The sequence below is a fragment of the Prionailurus bengalensis genome, chromosome C2 (genome assembly GCF_016509475.1).
Source record: "Prionailurus bengalensis isolate Pbe53 chromosome C2, Fcat_Pben_1.1_paternal_pri, whole genome shotgun sequence".
Classification (NCBI taxonomy): domain Eukaryota; kingdom Metazoa; phylum Chordata; class Mammalia; order Carnivora; family Felidae; genus Prionailurus; species Prionailurus bengalensis.
Window position 1 is genome coordinate 5,735,424 of NC_057350.1, and position 25,584 is coordinate 5,761,007.

The 25,584-nt window shown below is 44.1% G+C and overlaps 1 protein-coding gene across 1 annotated transcript in view; it reads left to right on the forward strand.

Annotated features, from left to right (window-relative positions):
- The window catches only part of DSCAM (DS cell adhesion molecule), a gene marked incomplete at its 5' end in the record, with an annotated part of 763,637 nt that overhangs the window by 723,637 nt on the left and 14,416 nt on the right, over positions 1–25,584 (forward strand). Inside the window, 5 exons of the mRNA XM_043595968.1 lie at positions 4,894–4,924; positions 11,739–11,854; positions 15,246–15,395; positions 23,339–23,536; positions 24,863–25,165. Coding sequence (XP_043451903.1) covers positions 4,894–4,924; positions 11,739–11,854; positions 15,246–15,395; positions 23,339–23,536; positions 24,863–25,165 — 798 coding nt within the window. The remainder of the gene's footprint in view (positions 1–4,893; positions 4,925–11,738; positions 11,855–15,245; positions 15,396–23,338; positions 23,537–24,862; positions 25,166–25,584) is intronic.

Genomic DNA, 25,584 nt, shown 5'->3' on the forward strand with positions numbered 1-25,584 from the left:
CAGATGACCAGTTACCTTCTGATCACCAAATTCTCCTTCCAGCTACCATTTGCTAGCCTTCTTTGCACGTTCAGAGTGTTACCAAATCTTATTTTTTAGAGCCCCTTTCTTCTGTGTTTCAGTATCATTAGACCATCCTGATGATATTTCATATTTCTCCATGCCCCAACCCAGAAGAGTAAGAGGGAAACACAGAGCCAAGGATAGATATGTAGGAGTAGCAAAGGGCTTTAGGCAAGGTGTCACAAAGTCTAAATCTCAGATTGAGCTGAAATTTGTGGGGGGGGGGAAATGTGACAGGCAACACAAGAGGCTGTTTAGCAAGAGAACAAGGCTTGAGATGATGTTCTCATGTTAACAGATGGCAGGTAGAAAGAACAACTCAGCGTCTGCTTCGCTTTGATGTGCACCAGGAGGAGTGCTATTCAAACCATAAAACGTGGAACAAGAATTATAAAAAAGGAAGGAAAGGGCGGAAAGAGGGAAGGGAACAGGAAAGGGGATAGGAGGGGAGAGGCAGGGAGGGAAAGAAAGACTGGGAGAGAAAAAAGGGGAGGGAAGGAAGGGGAGGGAAGGAAGGAAGGGAGGAAGGGAGGATAGAAGATGCTTGAGAAAGTAATCAGAGCCCCTGATTATTTAAATTGATTTTTTCTTTCAAAATCTACTATATTCTAGTATTATGGGGGCAAAAGAGGGGTTACTGCATAAAATAATAGTTCTGATCTCTTGCTGACAAGAAGGAAGCCATGTTTACAACAAACTATTACACAAATTCTGAATCATCAGCCACATACCGTGGACACTAGTAAATGCTATGAAAATACACTGAAAGGAAAGATTTTTTCCCACTGGAAATATTAGGAAGGGTATCACGTGGCACTGGTCCTTAGACCTCAAAGGATGATGTCTTGGGGTTCTGGACAAAAATTTCCAGACATAATCCCCAAACCTTTGTGAATAATCTTTGAACCATCGAAATTAGAGGTGTTGGAAAATAGTCATACTCCATACCTCTTCGCAAAAACAAATTCTAGAAATTATAGACTGAAATAAAGCAGGTTGTAGAAAGGAGGGTTTGTGAGCGATCAGAAATTATGGGGATCAGCCGAGGCCCAGACAAACCCCATTTGCATTTGGACAGGGCATAAGGGAGTACCAGGCTGAGCCCATTTTTGATGTGGCAACTCTCCCAGAGAGAAAGCTAGTGCATTAACGGGAAGAATCCAAATGTTAAGAGATTTTGAAAGGCTGGAACCAGAGATAAAATGTAGTGGAGAGAATTGTAACGTCTTCTCTGTAAGTTGTAAACATTCATTTGCAACACACATAATGAGCATTGTGTTCTCACGGGTGTGTGATAAAGAGAATATCAAAACATACGCAGTTTCTGTGCTCTGCCTCACTTAATAAAGGACAATAAGAAAGCACAGGTCTTTCACAGAGGAGGGTCCCAGGTAGAGGATTACGTAGAAATTATGCCATCTGAGGAGGGATTGAGGAAATGAGAAACTTCAACTTGGAAAAGAGACAGATGGCACGCAGCTGCACGGAGATATTCACGTGGCTTTTGAATGGAATGGCTCCAGGTGTCGTCATCGTATCCAGGCAGAAATTACATCAAGGGAGTTCAACACAAGAGCGGGAAGATGTTTCCCACAATTAAGCGTATCCTCAGGGAAAGCTTGTGTGGACGCACCGTCTAGCAGGGACTGGGCTGAGCCCGGAGAGGAAAATGACTCAGCACATGGAGAACAGGAAGCCACCGTGTGAAGGCGGCAAAGGCTGCATGGGCCGTGGTGCAGAGGTGCATGAAGTCCAGAAAAGCAAAGCACCAACTTCACCTGGGGGGCTTGGGAGGGTGCACAAGGCAAGTCACATCTGCATGTGGTGCTACGACAGAGGACGCCTTACAGGAGCCAAGTCATGGGGTCTGCAGACCAAGTCATGGCGTCTACGGTGAATGCAAGAGGGAGAGCCTCAGAGAGAGTGCTGGAGGCCAGATGCAAGGGGCAGCAGGGCAGGGAAAACAGCTTAGCATCAGCGTGCGAAGGTTCTTGCTCTGCGCTGAATCCTACTGGCAGGGAGGTCCCTTGGAGAGTTTCAAAGCACAGGTGTGACACCATAAGGGGGTGTGTTCCCAATCCATCACCCTTTGGGTGGATGTTGCTTAGAAGACCGGTGACACTGAAGGTGGCAAGGCCAGGGACTGGGCTGCAGATGAGTAATGAGATTCGAACTGAGAAGATAGGGAAAAATAAATGTCCCCTGGGGCCATGTTGAGGGTGACAGATCAACAAACTAGACAGTGGGTCAGAACTGAGAGCAGGAGGTAGGGCGCTGTACAAGCAGTGACAGCATCGACCCCTCTCGGGAGCACCTAGTGTCCAGGCACATTTTAACATCTGCCCAAGATACTGTGGGAGGGAGGCAAACATCTACTGGGGGACTGACTTGGAGAGTCTTTAATGCTCTTAAGATTCTATGATTTCATGATTTTAAAAACGTTCTTCATTTGTCCCAGATTCTCTCCTCGCCACTAAACAAAAGGTTTCGTCATCTCTTTGCACTGTCCCTACACCTACATGAAGAAGACCCTGAACCCCAACTCAGCCCCGACATCTCTCTCAAACTTGATCCCAAATCGGCCTTGAACGGCCTCACCTCATGTCCCCCAGCTTACCATCCCCCTCAGTCAGCTGACACTAGGTGTCTCTTCCTCTGTGCGTCCCTTAGGATATGACACAGATCCTGCTCTATGCATAAAGAACCTGAAGGATAGTGATGGAAAATAAGTGTGGTTATGACATTGGTTATGGATTCCTGCTCAGCTGCCACAAATTACTGAACATGTTCTGGGTCTGTTTCCTGGTTTCTGAAGGAGGGCATCATAGTCCCCAGGCAGAGACTGGCACAATGCAGATGCCTAGTGCTCCGTTATGACTGCAGCCCACCCCATGCCCACTCCCAGAAGACATTCATGGACAGTCGCTGGTGCCACCTGTGCTGTCCAGACCCCATCACTGGGCATAAAACTCCACCAGCGGTTCTCAAAGGTGAACTCGCACAAGAAGTGAATTTCAATTAATGTCGTTTTTCTCACAATTTCAGATGAAATCAGGAGGAGGACATAGCAGCTAGGCAGAAAGAGAAATGGACCTGCTCTAAGATGATAAGCACAGGGCCGCGTGGGCCAAAATGCCTCACGGCACCTGCAGCTGTGGACCAGCTGAACCCCAGCGGAGATGCCTGCTAATTTTAGATGAGGGGAACTTGCAGTCAGAGCTTGTCGGTATTTGAGGGGAGCTCTGTTCCCACTTGGCCGGATGCTGCAATTCCTTGCACATGGGTATGAAAAAGTCACGGGACAGAAAACTGCACTGACTTCAGGAACAGAAAGAAAATGATGATGATGAGCAAAACAAGGACACCCGGTCCAGTCTGAAGACGTTTGAGACTGAGTTACCTTAAGTCACGAGCCGAAGTACAGAGCATACTCCTTAAAATTTCCCCTTCTCTTTTACACTGTTGAGCTAGCCACTGCTTGGCTGTTACACAGAGCTCATTAATCCCACACTTCTGACATTATATATATATTGACTTTGCAAGTGTTAAGTCATTCAGGAAGAGAAGAAACTCATATTTGCTTGGTCTCCGCAGAGAAAGACACGAACTGGGAAGTTAAATGCTGTTTTGCTTTCTTGGCTTCACCATATGGGCAAGAGTAGAAGGGAGCTGGAGCTGCTTCCTTTTCCAGAATGAACCCATCTGTGCATAAAACCAGGGTCCCCTTGTGAGGTTTCCAGTGGGAACTGGCATAGCTGACTTTAAGAACTGAGCTTTGATTTCCGGGGGTGCCAGCCCACGTGTGGTTACCCCTGTGACTGTCCACACCCCTTGGTAATACCACGCTGCTTCCCAACGTGACGGTGATTGCACTTAAATGTCAGCCCCCAAAAGATAAAAGATGAGATAAAAGTGTTCCAACATATGTATTTTCTCCACTATACAGCCAGTCACATAGCTGCATCCATTTCCGGAAAGTTCTGTTCATTGAACGCTACATTTAACATCAAGACGTTATAGAAAGCAATGAAAAAAAAATAATAAAGCACGAAGAAGGTTTTTGTATTCTAAGAAGGGAAACACTCATTTTTGCCAGGACAAAATGTGTAAAAAGAAAAACAAATTATATTTTAAGAGAAATGAGAATTTCAAAGCAATGCCACCAAAAATGTAGAATGTTTTTTTTCTACATCATTTTTAGGCAGAATTGCTTTTGTCAGGAGTGGGAACCAGGTCTTGGCAAGCAATGTCCTCAGAGACAAAAAAATAAAGAAAATTTTTACTTTGGAGTTTGAAATAAACATCTGAGTTTCTAGATGTAGTGATACGCCATTTATACAATTATTTGATCAATCTAAGGGACTCGCAGCTCTATAATAATGCCTCTTTAAAGTGATCTATGGTGTCATAAGTTTTCAAATTTTGGTATTTTGATACAAAAAGAATAGAATTTTTGCTACATAAATTATTTTCAAACTTAGTTTTCTGACTACTGAAAATAAAATTGGGTTTTCAAAATGTGGCAAATAAATTCACCGTAAGAAGACCTTTAACAGGTGTCTGAGAATTTTTATGGCCCCAGAGTGTTATACTTTCTGTAATATATATATTTTTGTAATATATATTATATATATAACATACTATATATATAATCTGTCATGTAGAAGAAATAAGGAAGCCATTAAACTTTTGGTTATTAGTAGTGATATATATACAATTACATTTTAAACTGGCTATTGTCATCTGATTCTGTAGAAAATTTGTCATAAATGCCTAAGTGAATGTCAATGAGTTATTTATCATGTACTAATATTAACTTTCTTTCCCCAGATGCAAAGAGTTTGGCTGAAATGCTCATGAGGTAAGAACAAAACCTAGCATTCTCAGATATCAAGTTCAAAATAGTAATTTCCAAGTTGCTTTAACGGTTTTTAAAATAATTGTCTGAAATTGGTGGCACATTTTGTTTGTGACATATAAAGTCCATTCTGTGTACCAAAATATCCATGTTATGCCTAACAGGAGACATGCAGATATCAAATATTATAGTACTTTTATACACGGCACAGGTAGTTTTCCTGTTGACCAGGCTGAACCAGTGGAATGTTTCCCGTTATACTGGGAATAAAAAGGCACATTGGAAGTAAATGGCTTTGGTTTTGCTTTCACCCAAATATACCACCTTTGAGGCTGAGGCTTCTTCCTAACAGAGTTAGCCAAGGGGAAAGAAAACCAAAAAAGGAAATGTGATGTGTGCTTCCAAGGAATTGGGATGGTCAAGAAAGATCCTTCTTGCCGTCAGCTCCCATGGCTCCTTGAGCACCACTCCACTAGAGCACCAATCACCAACTTCTGCAAATATCTAGTCAACATCTGGTCTTGAGATCATAGCCTCATACATCAATCTCATATTAGAAGTACGATGAATGACTAGTTGATGAATGACTAGTGGTAGTTGAATGAGTAAGTGAACGTTCACCCCTGTAGAAGACACCCCAGTATTTGCATTTAAGTCTTTTATATTATAATGATTAAACCAAAAGTGAAAAGGGATAACCAGAGTCTGGAAATCAGATAATAACAATGTCAGGGATCCCAATGGTGTTGCCATTTTAGGATATTTACCATAGGAGAAAAAGAGGATGGGATATGGGGTCTCTCCTACTCCCCACTTCACCATAGGTGGATTTTACTTCCTTCACCATCTTTGCATATAAAATTTGTACTTTTTTGTTATTCACAAAGAACCAATAGCCCAAATCACTAGTATCTTTGAAGACCTAAGACAGAGATTGACTACCATTGTCCCATGGATTACATGTTCCACAGATATGTCTGTTTGGCCATCCTGTGTTTTAGTTTTGGTTTTTAATTTTTATTTGAGAGAGAGAGAGAGAGAGCACATGAGTGGGGGAGAGGAGCAGAGGGAAAGAGAGAGAATCTCAAGCAGGCTTCCCCCTCAGCAAGGAGCCAGACACGGGGCTCGATCCCACGACCCTGGGATCATGACCTGAGCTGAAACCAACAGTCAGACATTCAACCGACTGAGCCACCCAGGCGCCCTGTCCATACTGTGTTTTAAAACCATGTGAATTGTAGGTAAAGATACGGAGGACTCAGGCTTACTCGGAAATATTTGGTGTGAGCAAGTAAATAAACATGGATGCCATTTGCCAACAAAGATGATGAAAACCTATATGAAATGCCATGACTTCATGCTCTAATGAAAGTGTGTACTTGTTTGCTAAGCAAGTCTGGGACATTTTTGTGGTCACATGGAAGGCATCCAGACACATATGCACTTGTGCAGAGCAAATCTGACAAAACATCTGGAAAACAACAAACCAGACAGAGTCATAAGGTTTATAATGACTTATCCACCAAATAAAGTAAATTTTCCAATGTAGACTTAAAAACATGGATTAATTGATGACATTTGGAAATCAAAAGATTTCATATGAAATTGTAGCTTTCTGACTTCTCTTGAAAATGCTCTGGCCGTACTGGGTATAGCTCAGAGATAATGGCTGTCTGGAGCCACATGAAGTGCTCCCTTTAGACTGGACATGACTTTTGCTCAGTGTAACAGGTCATCATCCCCCTCCCCATCCCAGTCTACTTCACTGGTTTATACCCCAGCCTGGGTCCCACAGCCCCCTCAGAGAGCGTTGGGCCACTTCCTTCAGCCACTCTCCAACCAGAGATCATGCCTCTGTCTGAATCCCATGACATTGGAACCTGTGACTTCTGACATGCTCAACATTTGTTTGGTTGGAATGAGATGGTATCAGCTTTTCTGAGGTCCTAGAATGCATCCTTCCCCCCTTCTTATTAGCTCCAAGCAAGACATCAAAAAGCATCTTCTTCATTCATAGGCCAATCATGGTGGTTGAAAAACCACCTGTTGAGGAAAGCAGGCATGAATAGTGGTATTTGAGGCTGACAGTTGCCAACATGAAATTAGGAACATCATAACTACCAGTTACTACCACTGAAGGTAGTTGAGGGGGTTTTCCTCACAGGGGTACAGGGGTTGAAAAGGAAGAGAATTTCCAAGCTCCTCAAATAGGCAGGGTTTTATGGGATTTATTTAGAAGTAAAAGCAACGCTTTTAATCAGTTCAGTCTGAGTTTGGCAGGTTAGTGGGGCCAAGCAACAAATGTGTTGTCATCTACCTGGAGATCTGAGGGCCAACCATGTTGAGAATGTAGTCTGGAAGATCCAGGCAAGTCCTAGCCATTGGTACAGAGGAAGCTACCGAGGTCCTGTCTTGGATCTTCACCGCTGCTTGCATGGAAGTTGAGGACTGAGCCGGCTGGTGCAGAAGAACACGAAACACAAGCCTACTCTGTAGCCCCATGTTACCACTGGCTGGTTTGTGATCTTGGGCAGGTTATCTACCTTACTCTCCTCATCTAGAAATAACAATTTGAAATCGCTCCCAGCTCCATCATTATGTGATCTTGGTGAAGGTAACGTATTATCTGACCATGTTCCACAAAAAAAGTATCTGTGTACTTTAGTGGGATTAGCTGTCCTAGGGCCAGAAAGGCATATGTGACTGTAGGACAGACACCTATAAGCTGGTGCTGGGGTGTCTCCCACAGGGTGTCCTCTCCCATCATTGGGCTTCGTGCTTCTGGACACTCATCTATTTCACCCAAGCAAATCGCCCCACAGAGAGAGAGATAAGAGAGACTTCACCTACCCTGGCCAGATAGAAAGAAGTTTCCTTTTTTGTGATTAGGCAAAAAAAAAAAAAATTTAAAGAAAAATACCAGACTTCTAAGAGATAAGACTAGCCCGGTCTAAGGCATTAGCCAATACATGGCTAATATCCAAAGACCAGTATTTTATTTTTAATTTTTTTTTAACTTTTATTTATTTTTGAGACAGGGAGAGACAGAGCATGAACGGGGGAGGGTCAGAGAGAGAGGGAGACACAGAATCTGAAACAGGCCCCAGGCTCTGAGCTGTCAGCACAGAGCCCGACGCGGGGCTCAAACTCACGTACCACGAGATCATGACCTGAGCCGAAGTCAGATGCTTAACTGACTGAGCCACCCAGGCGCCCCTAAAGATCAGTATTTTTAAGAGCTAGCTGTAAGTGGAAAGGGGTGGAGAACGGTTCAAACTGAGAATTTAAATAAATGTTGCTTTTTTCATGTTCATATTTTTATGCACAGAGTAACAATCATCACCCACTCAACTATTATAATGAGGTATGGCCCTGAGATCCCTACAGTTATTCTAAACTTAAAGAAAGCTTCATATGATATTTGGGAAGGCGGGTGATGTGCAGCTTCCTTCATTTGTTTTTTATTCCCCATAAATCTTAAGGAAATATTAACTTTAAAGAGTTGTAACAACTATGAGTAGTTCATTGGCTAAGCCAGAAATACCATCCTCTGTGAACCAGGGTCAGCTCTCTGTCATTTTAGTCCGACAACTAGATAGCAAGTAGATGGTGGAAGATTATATTTCAATAACAACTAACAAAAATTTAGCATGACCCCACATCATACAAAATGTGCAGTTTTGTTTCCGCAATGAAAACATTCATAATCTTTTCTCTAGGTCACAAAGGAGGTTTCTTCTAGTAGCCTTTTTTTTTGAAAGTTTGTTGCTGTTTTAATGACCAATTATTGTAATTTTGGAGAATCAGCTTTCCTATAGCAATAGACTATAAAATATGGCAGTCGTATTAAGGTGAGACCTAATAAACCTGTAGAATGAGAAGAATATTACTGCCTCTGGGACATATCACTCTGGTCCCACTGTACCCCCAAAACAAGCTGGTTTATTCAACAAGCATCAACAAATATTTATTGAGCACCTCCTTCTGCCACATACTGCCCTAAATCCCAGGGTTTAAAAGGGTACAGAATAGAAGGAAATATCCCTTGTGGAGCTCATATTCCAGTGGGAGAGACAAATCACAAATAAGTCAATTAAATGATGCTCGACAGTAGTAAGTGTTGAGGAAACAAAATTAAACGAAGGATGGGGAGGCGGAAAGTGTCAGCAGAGCCCATAGCTGGGAAAACCTGGCTGCCAACTGTATCATCAAGCCCTGAAGCAAGGGAGGGAGCCAGCCAGGTGGCTATTGGGATCCAGGTAGGGGATGTTTCCTCCAAGCGAAGGGAACAGCAAAAGGAGAGAAAAACAATTAGCTCCTGAATCTCAAGGCTTGTTGGGCCAACCTCTTGCCTTCCCACTGCAGGACTTGACAGCATGCGCTCCTTCAAGACAGAGGGGAAGTTTATCTCCAGCTTAGATTGTCTTTGCTCATAAACTTGAACCATATTCTAAGTCCTTGGGCCAACTGCCGTAGTGCACAGCAGTCACGTAGCCAGCTACCTGTGATAGTCTGACAGTGGACCCCTTATTGTTAAGTAGGGTCTGTGCTTCGATTCGTAGTGTTTAATGGAACAGCCGCTGGCTGCCTCATAACTATTCATGATGAGCAGAAGGAACTAGCTCACGTTTCTATTTCTGGTGCAAGGACAAGCTCAAGTCCCTGGTGGAGTTTCTAAACAGACCTTCCGGATACTCACAGAGGAGTAGTTTCCCATCTGTTTTTGTGGAAATAGAGCTTGTCTAAACATGACATAACTACAGCCCCCAAGTCACCAATATGTTCTTCATCTTATACTAAGTATGTGAATCTTTGCTTTAAAACACACACACACACGTGCGCACACACACACACACACACACACACAGTGAAAACGTAGTTAAGTAAATAATTTTAAAAAGTATATAGACCATGTGAAAAATTCAGGCCACACGTTTGAATTTGGGCTCTGCGTAATTAGCATGATCTAGCTACATAACCCACTTACTCATCTGCAGAGCAAGAAATCTGGTTCAAGATCAAGTCCTCAATAAGGAAGGTGCACCTTTCAGAAGCTGTTGTTTTTGTAGGTTGTTTTGTTTATACTCAAATGAAGGAAGAGCCATTATAAAATATTCAGAATATTAACACAGACTTCAACATGCAGATGTCTTCAGGGGGTGTTGGGTGAACTTGACCTTCAGAGTATTAATATTCCTTCAGCCACAGGGTTCAAGGGTGGATGAGTCCTCATCAACAAAAAAGGATCTGGGGTTCCTGGTGAATGCTTAGTTGGGAAGAAAAGCATTTAAGATGTAGTATGGATGCCCCCTTTATTATAATCTACTAAAAGCAACTAACACAAAAGTAAAGCATTAAGTGAAGTAGGCTCCAGAAATCTCTCTCAAAGTAGATTTTGGCAATTATTGAACTAGATTTATGGATGCCGTAGTTTATCATGATGGATTATTCTGAGTGACTGCTGCTCCTTAGAGGGTGTTCTAATATGCATTTGACCCTGGACAATGCAGGGGTTAAGGGCACTGGCCCCCCTACACACAGTCAAAAATCCACATAGAACTTTTGATTTCCCCAAAACTTAAGTACTAATAGCCTACTGTTGACCAAAAGCCTGAGCGATAACATAAACAATGAATTAACACATATTTTGTATGTTATACGTATGATATACTGCATTCTTATGATAAAGTAAACCAGAGAAAAGAAAATGTTATTAAGAAAATAGAAAGGAAGAGAAAATATTACAGTCCTGGACTGTATTTCTTGAGAAAAATCCACACGTAAGGGGACCCATGCAGTTCAAACCCATGATGTTCAAGGGTCAACTGTGCATTATTTTAAAATCTTCTCAATTCTTACAATTCTGTAGAAACTAAACAATCACTCCTAGCATGTAGATTTCTCCTTTTTTTAATGTTTATTTATTTTTGAGAGACAGAGAGAGACAGCGTGAGCAGGGAAGGGGCAGAGAGAGAGGGAGACACAGAATCCGAGCCCGACTCCAGGCTCTGAGCTGTCAGCACAGAGTCCAACGCAGGGCTCGAACTCACGGACCACGAGATCATGACCTGAGCCAAGTCAGATGCCCGACCGACTAAGCCACCCAGGCGCCCCTAGATTTCCAATTAAAGCCTTTATTGACTTTTTTGCGTTTTTGTGAAACATGCAGTGTTTTTTGTTTTTTATTTTTTTTATTGTAGGATGTAACTGAATTTGATTATACCATGCCATTTTAGTACCTTTTTACATTTACTCCTAGAAGACAGCTCGCTCTAAGAGTAATTTTCTGGTACACAAATTCTTACAGTAGTTTGGGTTTTTTTTTTAATTTTAAAACGTGATATCAGTTAGGATAAACTAGTGCCAGGGAAGCCAACAAGGTTTATGATTTGTTACTAGAACAAAAATAAAACGACACCATATATAAATACAAATCCATTAGTAGATCCCCTACCCAATGAGCAGCGAGCACAAATGCTTCCTCTGTTGCCATCACTGGAATATCTCATGTGTGACAAATAAAAATGCTGCTGGTTTAAAAATCTTTTTTTTTTTGTTTTACTTAGCTTTACACGAGAGAGGGGAAATTCTGAAGGTTCCATCAATATGGAACCAATGCCTATTGACAATTTTCACTTTCTGAACCTCACAACCAATTGCTGAAATTTAATAAATATTATTTGAATGAAGGAAGAAATCTTTTTTTTTCTTTCTCCTTTTCCCCTTGTCCTTCCTGGCTTTTTTCAGTTGATGTACAAGCACAGGTTGGCATCATGTAACTCTGTTTGTTAAGGCACCCTCTGTCTTGTATTCCCAGTAAGAATACCCGGACTTCGGATACCTTGAGCAAGCAACAACAAACCTTGAGGATGCACATTGACATACCCAGGGCTCAGCTTTTGATCGAAGAGAGAGACACAATGGAGACCATCGGTAAGGTGCCCTGTCTGTGGTTTCACACAGTGTGGCTTCTATGGCCATGCCCTCTCAGCCAAAATCCTGTAAGTTACGGGAATGTCTTGAGGGCCACATGAGCAAAGTTAGAAGACAGTTCATTGTTACTGAGGAGAATAATAAATACCAGCAAATGGGGGTTGGGAGAAAGGAACTTACACATACCTCAGAGGTCACCTAAAACAGGAGTTCCCCAACTTTGATCCGTGTTGGATCTTTCTTGGGGAGACTATTGGTGCCTCTCCAAAGAACAAACACCTGCAAACAAATAAACCTAGAAGGGCCATGCACGAAAGCCCCATCTTGGAAATCCACTCAGTGCCACCTTTTGCTCCAGTAAGGCCTCCATTAAAGAAAATGTCCAAACTCTACTTAGCACTTAACACACAATGGTCTTTGTACAGACTGTCTTTTCTCTATCCCTCAGCACCCTGTAGACACCCTGGAATGGGTTCCTTCACAGTGCTTTGGGAAATTCCCAGGTCCCCGTTTCACAGTCGCAAAACAGACACCTGGAGAGTTTTGTGGCTGGTTTTCTCAGAACCCTGCTGTCTTGACTTCTTCCAGCCCTTTCCATTCGAAGTCTGCCATCCCACACTGCCTTCCAACACAGTGCTATTTACTCCAGAATCAGAGGCTTTGTATTTCCACTGCAAGGATGATCAGAAGAATAGCTAACATCTACTGAGGCCTCTCTAATGTCACATGCTTGTAAAAGCACTTTATGGATGTAATCTCATTTAACCCTCAATCAACATAGGAGAAAGGCACTCCTTTATAACTGGGGCATCGAGAGTTTCTATAGCTTCCAGGTCACATAGACAGGAGTAGAACCCATGCCCAGCCACCAGCTTAGCCTCCTGTAACTGTCACCACCTACTTCCATATCAACAAGCTACTTCCCAGAACCCCTCACCTTTAAAGTATCACTCAGCTTTCCAGTAGCCATGGAAACAGACCCAGAGGCAGGTCACCCAGTCTGCCCCTTTGCAAACTTCGCTCTGTTTGTTCTGGACCGTGTTCACTGGCACTCGGTCCCAGGGCAACTCTATCCTGTGGTTTGGCTAAGACTACCCAACTCCTGGAACCTATTCTAGGAAGCTCCTGCCAGAAAAACAGTGGTAAATGGCCAGATGGGCAGAACATCTATGCTATTCCTTACCCCCTCCCTGCTTGATTATGTTCTAATAGACTTACAGGCTCCTAAATTCTAAGGCCTGGGATGCTCTTGTTGGATTTTAGTTTGGTCCAGGCATCATAGCACTTGGGGAAGGTTGGTCAAGTCCAGTGTGGCCCTCGATCAACCAAATTCAGTTAAATACCACCCATGTTGTATGAGGAACCACTACTCATCCTAAAATACCCGAGATTTTATTAGCTAGCTCACATCAGGACAAAGCACCCTGCCTTGTTTTTGATAATCTTTACTTTTCAGTAGTAGAGCTGAAATCTCTTTTATTGAACTCAATAGGTTGGCATTGAAACCAAAATTTCCTTTGAAACGTGAGTTCAAAAATCAAAATGTACTTCCTTTGACCTTATAATATAGTTACAACATTTGGTAAATGTTCCTCATCAGACTTATCAATCATTGTACCCATGGTGGTTAAAATAGATAGGTAGTCGTTACTGGCCTAACACCAGAGAAGGGTCTGCCCACCATTTGCAAACAGAGCGAAGTTTGCAAAGGGGCAGACTGGGCAACCTGCCTCTGGGTCTGTTTCCATGGCTACTGGAGAGCTGTACTACCAACCTTTAGCCAGCGATGTGTCATAGTCTTCATGGGATCATCTATCACCAAGAGTCATTTATCTCCTGGTGATGCCTGACAGTTGGTGGATGGCACTTGCTAATTATTGGGAAGTAGAAATGTGATGCTTTAAAACGCCGGGGTCTGACTACCAGCATCCAATACAAAAGTGCCATTAATTTCTAGCCAGAATGAATGGTTAACCTCACAAACTGACAGGCACCTGAAATTTCCCATTAGAAGTTTGTAACTTATCCCCGCAGATAATCTGCAGGGCTCTTAACAGGGCTCCATGTTAGAGACCATAACATGTCAGTGTTACTAATGAAAAATGAGTGTAGCTGTCAGGCTTCTGATGCCGGGTCCAATTGTAGGAACCTATTTCTGTAGAAAGGCCACCTCAGTTGAGGGCCGGATGAAGTCTGTGGCACGACCCCCACGCCGAGCCCGGGCTCCTGCCGCAGGACCAACCCATGCTGTGTCACACGCTGTGATGCCAGCAGACATCCTGGCAAGGTTTCCTCTATTTCCCTGCCAAGAAATTTTATTCTAGCTTCAAGAGGCTTTCCTCTCCTGCCAGAGCCTGAGTAATTGGATTTTGCAAGGTTCATTCTGTTCAGAGCCTTTTTTGGGCACAGAAGTCTAGCTGTGTTGTTTATGACTTCCACGTCACCGCTCCGTGTCAAGGCACGCTCTAGCGTGGTCCCAGCTGACTGATAAACTCATATGAACAGCATCCCGGGCTGCGGTGCTTGAAAATGTATGAATATATCCATCTATCCTACGGGAAGTTTCCCTTGGAGTAAAAAAGCCCTTAAGAAAGCGTGAAAAGTATCACAACAAAGTAATGAAAAATGTTGAGGCAACCGAATAATGACACGCAGCTCAACCAACTGCTTCCTTCCCAAGCCCTAGAATGCTCCAGACTCATCTGAACCCGGGCTCCTCCTTGTCTAACCTTCAAATGCCAACTGGGCTTGGAAATCTGACAAGTGAGTCATTCTGAAAAGTCAATTAAAGGATATTCTAGGGTAATTAAAGCTCAGAAGAGGTGGGAAGAAAAGGAATGTAGCTCCGAACCTTTAAAACAGAGGAATCCATAAACTCTGAAGACCAGCCCTTGTCTTCCCCTCCCCTCACCCCAACCCCAAACATTGGCCAGGTTCGGCATGAGAGCCACCCGAGTGTAGACAGCCTCAGCAGTGTTTTTCCAGTACTGAAAACAGGCCTTGTTTTTGATGGCAACCTCATCACTGGTGGTGCCACCATCTCTGGTGACATCTCAGGTGAGCTTTTGGCAAACACATAAATCCCAAACTCTGTCAAACAGGTGGCTCCAACAGGCCTCCCCAAATGCGTGTTTGTTTGGTAAGAAGACCCTTCTGTGTGGTCACCCTCTTTCATTCACGCTTCGAAAGCCAGCTCCTAAAGATCATCTATATTTAGCATTCGACAGTGATTCCAATACGGTGCTTGAATTTGGGGGTTGTTTCTGCTCCTTTAGATGAGGTGATAATTGTTGCCATGAACAATCACACAAGGAGCTAGGGGAGAGAAGACAAGAGAGCCGTTTAAAGGGGGTAAACATGTCTGGTTTCCTGTGTTCCTGCTGTTCTGCAGACGATCGCTCCACGGTCCTGTTAACGGATGCTGACTTTGGGGAGGCGGCCAAACAGAAGTCTCTGACGGTGACACACACAGTGCACTATCAGTCAGTGTCGCAGGCCACCGGGCCCCTCGTGGATGTGTCGGACGCACGGCCAGGAACGAGTAAGTGGTCCGACAATACAAACTGTGTGGGTGGTACCGATGCTGAGAAGATGCTGACGCTCTGTCCCTGTCCAACGAAAGCAGGGCTCGTTGGCCCTGTGCCTACGAAACAAATACGTACGATAATATCTCTAATTGGGACATGGGAGTTTTTACTGTTTGATCTAAGCTGGCGTTCAAACTGTGTCACTGGAGGCCAATAACCCTTGGTGTCGATTCACTATCAAAGTGCCAGAAATTTCAGGTCAAGGTAATTTTTTTTTTTTATTTGGACGACGTGGGAACGGGGAAAAGTAATTAACATCAGTGAGTATCCACTCTTCGCCAGGATTAGGATAAGCAGGTTATGGCAAGTGTGTTATCTGTAAGGCAGCCCTGCAAGGTGCCTACTTAGAACAGATATGAATAGATACGATAGCCGCTATGTTACAGATAAGAACATGGACTCTCAGAGCAGTTAGGTAAACAGCCTGACATTGTACACACAATGTGTAGGGAAGCCAGGGTTTCACTGCGGATCCGTCCATCCCTGGAGTTTATGTTTTGTCCTGAACACACTATTTGAGAAAAACTGTAGTTCTGGCAAATCCGGGGATTATATTTGACTTAGTTATTAATATCTGTATTCATAATATACAGGAATTAATTACTGCAATGAAATTAAATACCCTAATATGTATCTAGAGCTTATTAATTAGACATTCTTATTCCTTCATAATTGAAATTGTTTCTAAATCTCTTTAAGAGACTGAGAAATTGATGTCCCGATTATTATCTTTCGGAAGCTTTGATGTCTAACTTTTAATCTCTAATCGCTCTGCAAAAATTTACATTCTCGGAGTGTTATAATTAGGAAAATAAATAATGTAATGTTAAAAGCTGTTATTCATACATTCTGACTTGTAAAGCATTTGTGAAATGTACTGATGTCATGAAGCAAACCAGGTGACTCCTAAATAACTTTGTAATATGCAAGAAAACAGTTTCAGCTGTTACTGAAATTCATTTCAAAAACTGTCCTCAACTACAGGCTGAAGAAATCTTCTGTTTCCCCCTTTCGTCTAGCCTCACCCCTTCCTTCCTTGATGACATCAGCACACACTGAAGACATGAATGGGCCATGAGTGGGAATTAACTTTGCTTGGGGGTGTGTGAGTGAGATCTTTGCTTTAGAAAGTGCTTCATAGTCCTTGACCCTCTCTCCGGCTATTGGCTTTCCCATCATGATCTGCCTGGTCCAGCTTCTGGATGCTTCAGGACACGGCACTGATGGATTTCTGAGACACTTATTGCTATTCAGTGAGGGAAGAATTACAGACCCAGGGGGACTGAAATGGAAGGATCCTTGACCTCAGAATTCCCTCAGCCCAGTCAGCGTGGAAGCTAATGGAGACATTGGCAGGAAAATAGGCAAGAGGCAGAGAAAACATGACAGATGCCCAGATAGTGGTTCCCAACCTTTCGTGTGCATCAGAATCACCCAGGGTGCCTGTTCAAAATACCCATTCCAGAACTCCATCTCCAAAGATTCTGATCCACTTGGTCTAGGGTGGGGCCCAGGAATCTGCATTGTAACAGACATTCTGGGCCATTTTGATGCTGATTTGTCTGGAGCCCTCACAGAAAAATACTTCCCCAAGTGTTAGACATGGGTCCCTGCCACTTAGCACAGGGGGACAGGACCTCTCAAGCTTGCCACTCTCATAGCCCGTGACTTCTTTCTGCCAGGTAAAATAAGCGAGCTTCCCCAACTTCCTGTCAATGTTCAACTAGCAGAGGAACCACAAAGGCCAGTCATAATAGGAAGGAAACAGTCACACTAAAGCACTGGGAACATCCCAACTGCATGATCACCACCACCACCTCCCCAACTAATGGAAACATTGATTCAGTGACATTCAAAATATCAACAGAGGTGTGAATGTTGGTCATAAGCAGAAGCGATAACCAGCAAGAGGCAAGTGGCAGGGCCAGAGGCACGTGGAAGGGGAGTGTCCGAGTGTCTCATACCTATAATGCTGTAAGCATAGTTGGGGAACTTTAAGGATTCCTGCATTCAGACTCAAAAATATTTATTAAGGTTTTACTTTCCATATGGCCCAGTGATGGGGGTGCATCATAAGATGCAAAAAGGCATTCATTTCATCTCAGTAGAGGAATTGGACATTAACCAGGGAACTCAAGCATTTTTCATTTACCTATATGGACTAGGACTAGGACATGATGGTGAGTGGGGGGAGGGAGGGCCGTGTGGGGATGATGGGAGGGGCTACTTCAGATCCAACTCTGGGAAGATCCGTCACGGAGTTGAAAATCTGAGTCCAGGCCGGGAGCTGGCCTGCCAGGCAGGGGAAACAAGAGGCAATGGCTCCTAAGGCATGTTGGGGCAGCAGCATCACTGGAATGCCATGGGCAACAAGGAGGAGCCAGAGGAAAGAGCCAGCCTGGTCGCCAGGCCTCCTGGTCCAGCCTCATGAGTTTGTACTCCACTCTGCGAGTGTTGGGATGAGTTGGCAGAGTTCAGTCTGATGATCACATCACACTGAAGCATCCACAGCTTACAGAACGATGCTTCTTTCGTTTGTGACGAGCTTCATCCAGTAATGTTTACAAACATTAAGCAAATCTACTCAACGTCATGCATCAGTCTCTAGTTCAAAAGAAAAACACAGAACTATTCATTTAGCATCTGCACCACATTCTCTACTAGGGATCATTTTTTTCATTAAATGTTCCCTCTGGAACCACATTACGAGGCCCCAAGAGCCTCCCATTTCCCATTTCGAAGTGGAAACAGTGGGTGACTGGCCCCCCAGCAGATGAGCCCCAGCAGAAGTCTGAAGCTGGGAGCTCTGTGAAGCCCGGTTTACTGCTTGTGTCCTGCACCCCAGAGCTTGTCTCCTGTGCCCGGTGGTTCACCTGTGTCATCTCAGATCCCGTGTGGCAGTCTCTGCACACTGCAGTTTGGCACATTTGCAGAGGCCGATTTATGATCTATTTCCTCGACTGCAAAAGACACTATTACTCTGTTCTAATTATACTAGGACTGTGTCACCATTGTGGGAATTCTTTAGTTATAAGTAGAGCATCTACAATATGTTGTCTGCACATTATAATGGCTGCATGGTAGAAGTTGTGTTTCTAGGCATTTTGTTTAGTTTTCCAGAGTTGCAACAAAGATTCACTATGAGGATAGGAGAAATCACAGCAATTGACTGTTGAGCTCTCCAGCCGGTGAAAACAGATGCCCTGGCTGTATCTGCAGCTCTGTTCACGTCCCTGTCGCTCCTGTGGATGAGGGTACACTTGAAAGTGGGGGGCTGATGGTGTCCGTGTCTGTGTCCACAACCCCCCACCCCAACTCCAGCCACAGGGTCTGACACATGGTAGGCACTCAATAAATAGATTTAAATATCAACCAACTGCCAAGTTCTGAAATCCGAGTAGAAGGGGTAGAAAAGAAAGGATGTTCAGCATTTTAAATAAACAGGACTCAGGAAGTCCATTTGGCCCCTTTCTTTGTTCTCCATTTCCTGGAGATCCTGAGGAGATCCATTTCCTAAGATGTCCTGAGACATCTAACCGGCTGTCTGTTTGCTAGATGATCAGATGTTTGTAAGTATGTACACAGTCTCTCTCCAGCTCACTTTGTGGAGACTTACCGATGAGATCATCACAGGAGAACTTAAATTAACTTTCTTACTCAAAAGATGTGCAAGGATACAAAGACACGTGAAATGATATGTGTTCGACTTGGTCCAGGTTTTTGGGTCATATTAACCTGGAAGTCATCCCTTGGTTCACCATCCACCCATCTGGGCCGAGAGCATGTACAAGCACCCTTGGTGCATGAAAGGGCTAGACCAGGAATGAGTGGGAGCTCCTGTCCTCACCAGCTCTACTTTTCAGCTCTTTTCTGAAGCATGGGGAACTCTCCAGCATCTGGCTTTATGATGTTTAATGGGTATTTTTTTTTTTCTGCCAAACCTTCTCTAAATTGAGTTTCAAGCCTTCCTGATCAGCCTACCAAATGTCCCTCCACCCTCTTCCCAACAAACAGAATGTGTTCCAATCCTTACCAAGTGTTTGGCACTCAGGAATCGTGGGCCAGGCCCCAAGATCTACAAGGCCCCATCACCACCATGTCTCACAACAGCCCTGTGGGTGGGTGAGATGATAACCCCACTCTCAGAGATGAGGGAAGTGGGCATGCCTGATGAGCTCACAGCCAGCGAGTAGTAAAACTGAGTCAAAGGCAGACAACCTAACTCCAAAGCTCCTCCTCAACTGCTCCGTGTTGCTGTTGAGTGGAGACCATGATTCCCAGGGGATATCCACGGACTGAGTAGACTTCCATATCTACATAAGAAGAGTTTACAACATGGATGGAATCTTTTTTTGTTTAGACTTTGAAAGCACATGCACACTCCAGCCATCACCCAGAATGGTACTAGACATCGTCCTGCAGGAAAATACCTGATGGGGTGAGGAGTGTGCCATGTGTAATGAGCCCTTGATAAATACTTGTTCGTTACGCAATGGGAATGTTCAGGCCTCCACAGCGTCATCACCATGTGAAGCTGAGCCCACAGCACCTACAAGATAGGACTGGGAATAGCAAGGAATAAAAACAGATTAATACCTAGATCACAGTACACATGACATGTTTTATAACCCTATTATCCCCCAAATCCTCTCTTATCCTGAATTCAGGATGATTAAAATAATTTGATTCAATGGGCAGAAAAGCTTAATTTAGGTTTAGACCCAGTGTTCAAAAGCCAAGAGTTATTTGTATCACTTACCTTCTAATTTGTTAGCTGTTTAGCAAGCATGATGGCTCATCACTAAGTTTTATTTATATTAGAATGTTGGGGAGCCAAATAAAATGCTTTCCATGCAAGGACAGTAAATCTCAATGTGTATTTCCTTAGTAGCTTAGCTGGTAAGACCTACAAAGAAGGTTAGCAAGTGGAATCCAAGTCAGATTTTTATTTTAGCTGCTATCATAGGAGTTATCATACAGAAGAGTTCAACTGAGGTACAAAACAGCTCCCAAAACCTGATTATTTTTAAAAAATGTGTCAACTACCTCAATATTCTACCAACTGAGATCATTTTGCCTCTAGGAGGCTTGCTTAGAGCAGGACAGAACTGCAAGCTGTGGTTCAAGGAAAGTAATACCATGACCTATATTCCCAACATTATCAGGCCATTGGTAAAACTGTCCTCATCTAGAAGAAAAAAAAAAAAAGGATAATGAACAAAATTAACTTAAAAAGAGTTCTAGCTTTGAATAGAGACTGACATGCATAACTTGACCATGGAATTTTCCACATAGGGAGATCTCAGTGAGAAAGGGGTAAGGTCCTGCCCCACTATAGGCGGGCAGGCTTGGTGGGAGGAAACACGGCAGGGGGAGAGGGATGGGAGTGAGGAGATTTCGTCCTTGAAGTGAGAAGATCAAACTGACATCCCCGCCCCCGCCCAAGCATCCATGCCAGGAGTAAATCTGAGCCACGGCTGTCTTTGCAAGAAACTGAAAGAGGAATAAAAATGTGAATCCTCAAATCTTATGTAAGGGACTGGGTAATTTTCTGGAAAAGATTCATTAGCATTTAAATAACAAGCCCCATTTATCGAAGCTCTACTTATGAAGTCCATAGTACCTGGAAGATATTTAGCCTCCTACCCGCGAGAATGTTTTTCTGTCTCTTTGAGGACCTCTCTCCTAGCATTTCAGTGGAGAAAATGCAATTATCATTCATACCTTGCTGTCCAGAGAGCTTGGAGCTCGAGCATAACACATTTACATTCTAATCAAGGCAAAAAAAAAAATATCTTCCAATAAAGTCTTCTGTGGAATTTTGCAAGTAAGTGATGAAATGTGTCTTAAAATCAATGCCCCAAAGAATATGCACCAAGGCGAAACATTTTGATGACCCAGGAAATCTTAAAATATATCGATTTGCCTGCCATCTTAATGCTTCTCTCCAGCATTGTAGAATGATGGATTAGGTTCAAAGCCCAATAACTATAATTTTCCAACAAGAAGAAAATCTTCCATTTAAAAAGAAAGTCATTTCACTACATTCAGTTGTCTGCCTCCCATGATCCAACATGGCATTACACACAAGCCAGTGTCATGGCAGACACTGTATTAGACACTTAGATGTCCAGCATGAGGACATGTGTGGTCAAGTGATGGGCAATCTCTGAACCAAAACATGGAGTCTTGGGCTCCATTTTTACCACTTAATAGCTGTGTCACTTTTCCTCTCTGAGCTTCCATTGTCTCATCCGTAAAGTGACCCTGGGCTGAGTGTATCCATCCAGGGGCCTATGTGTACTAGAGATCATCATGGGCTCTGTGAATGGACCCAAGGATGAACATCCTTACCCCTACCCTGGAGAAACTTCCAGGCCCATGAAAACACATAAGTAAGTCACTGTAACAATGCCAAGGAATGGCCCCCTCGGCGTTGATCTTCTGACACTGCCTCATTAGGGTTGAGCAGTAAATATAGACTGTTGTGTTTAGAAGTCTCCAGGACATTTTGAAATATAACTGCATAAAATTCCTTTTTTAGAAGCAGAGAATTCAGTGGTGTAAAAGGCCCATCTAGGACCTTATGTTGCCTATAGGCCAGAGCCCAAGAAAAGGTAACTGAGCCTCTCTATTCCCTATTCCACAGGGTTCTAGAAAAGACAGTGTTGCTTGTCCACTCCAGTGTCCCCCCAAAGAGCTGAACTAAGAACTCTGTCCACTCATTGACCTGCTGTCTTTGGTTCCAGATTTAGAGAAAATGAAACCAATCTGGTGCCAGCCTCTGTATATGTAAATCTCTGGTTTTGAGGAAGGCAGACATATGAAATCCAGATACCCATTAACCACGTGTTCTCCACATTGAATGACCCACATCTTTGACAAAGTTCAATTCCGTTGAAGACATATGTTACCATATGCAAAAGAGTAAGTGAGTATTAGGACAAGAGGGTATCACCATCTCGGTCTAGGAACTTGAAATTTAGTTGATGAGTAAAACAGCCCTGATCAAGGCAATGAGTAAATAGAAAACCACAATAACACAGGAGATGCCTGGAGCTGCTGTAACAACATACCACAAACTGGGTGGCTTAAAAGAACAGAAATCTATTGTCTTCTGGGAGCCAGAAGTCCAAATTCAAGATGTCAACATGCTCCTTCTGAAACCTGTCAAGAAAGATCCTTCCTTGCCTCTTCCTAGTTTCTGGTAGTTGCTGCTGACAGTCTTTGGCATTCCTTGGCTTGTAGCCCCAGCACCTCAATCTCTACTCCCATTGTTCCGTGGCATTCTCCTCTCCTGTTCTTATAAGGACACTAGTCCTGTTAGATTAAAGGACTACCCGGGTACAGTCTGACTTTATCTTGACTAATGACATCTACAGTGACCCTATTTCCAAGTAAGGTCACATTCTGAGGTACTAGGGGTTAGGATGCGGACATACCTTTTGAGGGGACATGAGTCAACCCATAACAACACCTTAAGGTAGGAGAACCATTAAAAAACAGACCACATTAGAGCATATTTGGCCACGCATGGAAGATGGTGGCTATTCTCTGGAAGTTTAAGTGATGTGCATTGAGCCGCGAAAACATTAAGGGCCAAGAGAAAGGTTTGAATCCATAATTCCTGAGTCCAAATCTAACATTCTTTACCCCACAGGACTTTTTAGAGTGCTTAAGTATCACATAAATGTCTCAGACCACAAGAGAAAAGAAATGAATCCTCTAGACAAAAACAGAAGGAAAGGCTTCCAGGATGCATGAGTCTTACAGGGGCGTCTTAAGGCTGGCGGGGGTGGGGAGCGGGGGGCAGGGGAAGAACCACCCTCAACACTTTGATCACAACTGATCATACTCCTAGAGACTAAGACATACATTATTCTTGGCCTCTTCACAGATCCTACCACCAGGAGGAATGCCAAGGCAGGACCCACAGCAAGAAACCGGTATGCCAGCCAGTGGACCCTCAACAGACCCCACCCCACCATTTCAGCACACACCCTCACCACGGACTGGAGGCTGCCGACGCCCAGGGCTGCGGGATCAATGGACAAGGAGAGTGACAGTTACAGTGTCAGCCCCTCACAAGACACAGGTAGGGGTCTACACGCCTCCTCCTCAACCCTGGGGATGGGCACAGCCCTCAGATAGCCTTCACAGGCTCCTCCCTATGCTCTTTCAAGGCCACTTTCAAATTGTTAGGCTGTTTTTTAACCAGTATTAATACAACCATGCAGCACTGATGATATCCAGGGCCTGGTGATTTCTGCAGGGCAAAACCAACGGGCATCTCAGATGTCCTGAATCTCAGACTCATGCTGTCCTCTCCTTTTAGTTCCTACCCCACTGAGAGAAACACAGATACTTTAAAATGCTCACCCAAACTGTTGCAGTAGTTTCTGAGTATACTCTGAGGGCACGTGACCCACTACCGTCTCTCGGTTTAAGACGGTGCACTGGAGGTGTCATGGCAAGGTCATGGCACCCTCTATAGGGAACATGGGCTGATCCTTTTGACAATTCAACAGGGGTTGATTATAAGGTAAGTCATCCAGTCTGTGCCATCAACCACCAAGATTTCACTTCTGAGAGAAGACAGGACCTAAGAATAGCGCTCGGTTGCCCCAGCCCCCAACCTTAACTCTAGAAAAGAAATTATATCTAAACCTAATAGCTGTGGGAAATTTGAGTACTCATTTTCTTTTGTTCTGGCTGATATACTTCAAAAATAATGTTCCAAAGGTGGAGTGTTACCCTGTGCATTTATTTTTATGGCTGTTATTTCTCTTAGAAGAGTCTCAGAGTTGCACAGAGGTGATTCAAAACTTTTTCGTGTGTAACATACAGATTCCTCTGGCCAAGATGCACCTCCTTTTGTCCTGGGGGTTTCCTGGGCCCCACAAAGGGTGGTAGTCACAAAGGATGAGTCCAAGGGATCAGGGGCCATTCTTCCCACTGGCCACTTTCGTGCAGAATCACGGCTTCGTATCTAACCACTGTCGTGTCTTCCTCGCAAGCTGAACTGCAGAGCTCAAATCATTCGTGTCAATTAAAGTCCCTGCGGAACAGAGTGATCCGCAAGTCAGAGCAGGGGGTGGACACGGCCATTCATTTACACGACACTCCCAATCATCTTAACTAAACGCAGAATTTTTTAAGCATTGCTGATTGACGGGCATGTCCCAGGCTGGGAGCATCTGACTAACGCGATTGAGCTGAAACAAAGCTTCCTGAGCCCACTGTACTGAGACGTAAAGCACAGGCCCCACGGTGACTGACGCAGTTCTCGGTCAATGACCCAGGACCCTGCCGGTGTGTACCATGATCTGGGAGAAACAGCCACAAGCCAGAGAAGGCCATCCAGTCGGTGCGACCGTAAAGCAATAATTTATCCGTCTCGTTCTCTCTTTTTATGCTATAGATCGAGCGCGAAGCAGCATGGTCTCCACAGAAAGTGCCTCCTCCACTTATGAAGAACTGGCCAGGGCCTACGAGCACGCCAAGATGGAAGAGCAACTGAGGCACGCCAAGTTCACCATCACAGAGTGCTTCATATCAGACACATCATCTGAACAGTTGACGGCAGGGACAAACGAGTACACGGACAGTCTGACCTCCAGCACCCCTTCAGAATCGGGGATCTGCAGGTTCACTGCATCCCCCCCCAAACCTCAGGATGGAGGTCGAGTGATGAACATGGCGGTTCCAAAGGCACATCGGCCAGGTGAGAAAAGAAATGCACGGACCACTGTTTAGGAGACTTGTCTTCCTGATTCGCTCTCGTCTGCTATGAAAGCCCATCCTGGTGTTTGGACTCAATGCTCCATTTGTAGGTTGGTGTGTAATGAACCACCCCAGAGCTTATTGGTTTGCAACAGTGACCATCATTCATTTTGTGTACAAATCTGAAATGTAGTCAGGGCCTGGTGGGGCAGCCCATCTCTGTTCCAGTGGTGTCAGCTGGGCAGGCCCACTTAGGTCTGGAGGAGCCCTTCCCAAATGGCCATGTGTAGGATTCTCCACCAGGTGGCTTGGGCTTCTTCGTATCATGGCAGCTCGGCTCTAAAGCAAGTGTCCCAACAGGCAAACAGTGGACATAGCTGGTCTCTTAAGGCGGGGCCTGGAAAATGACACATCATTTCC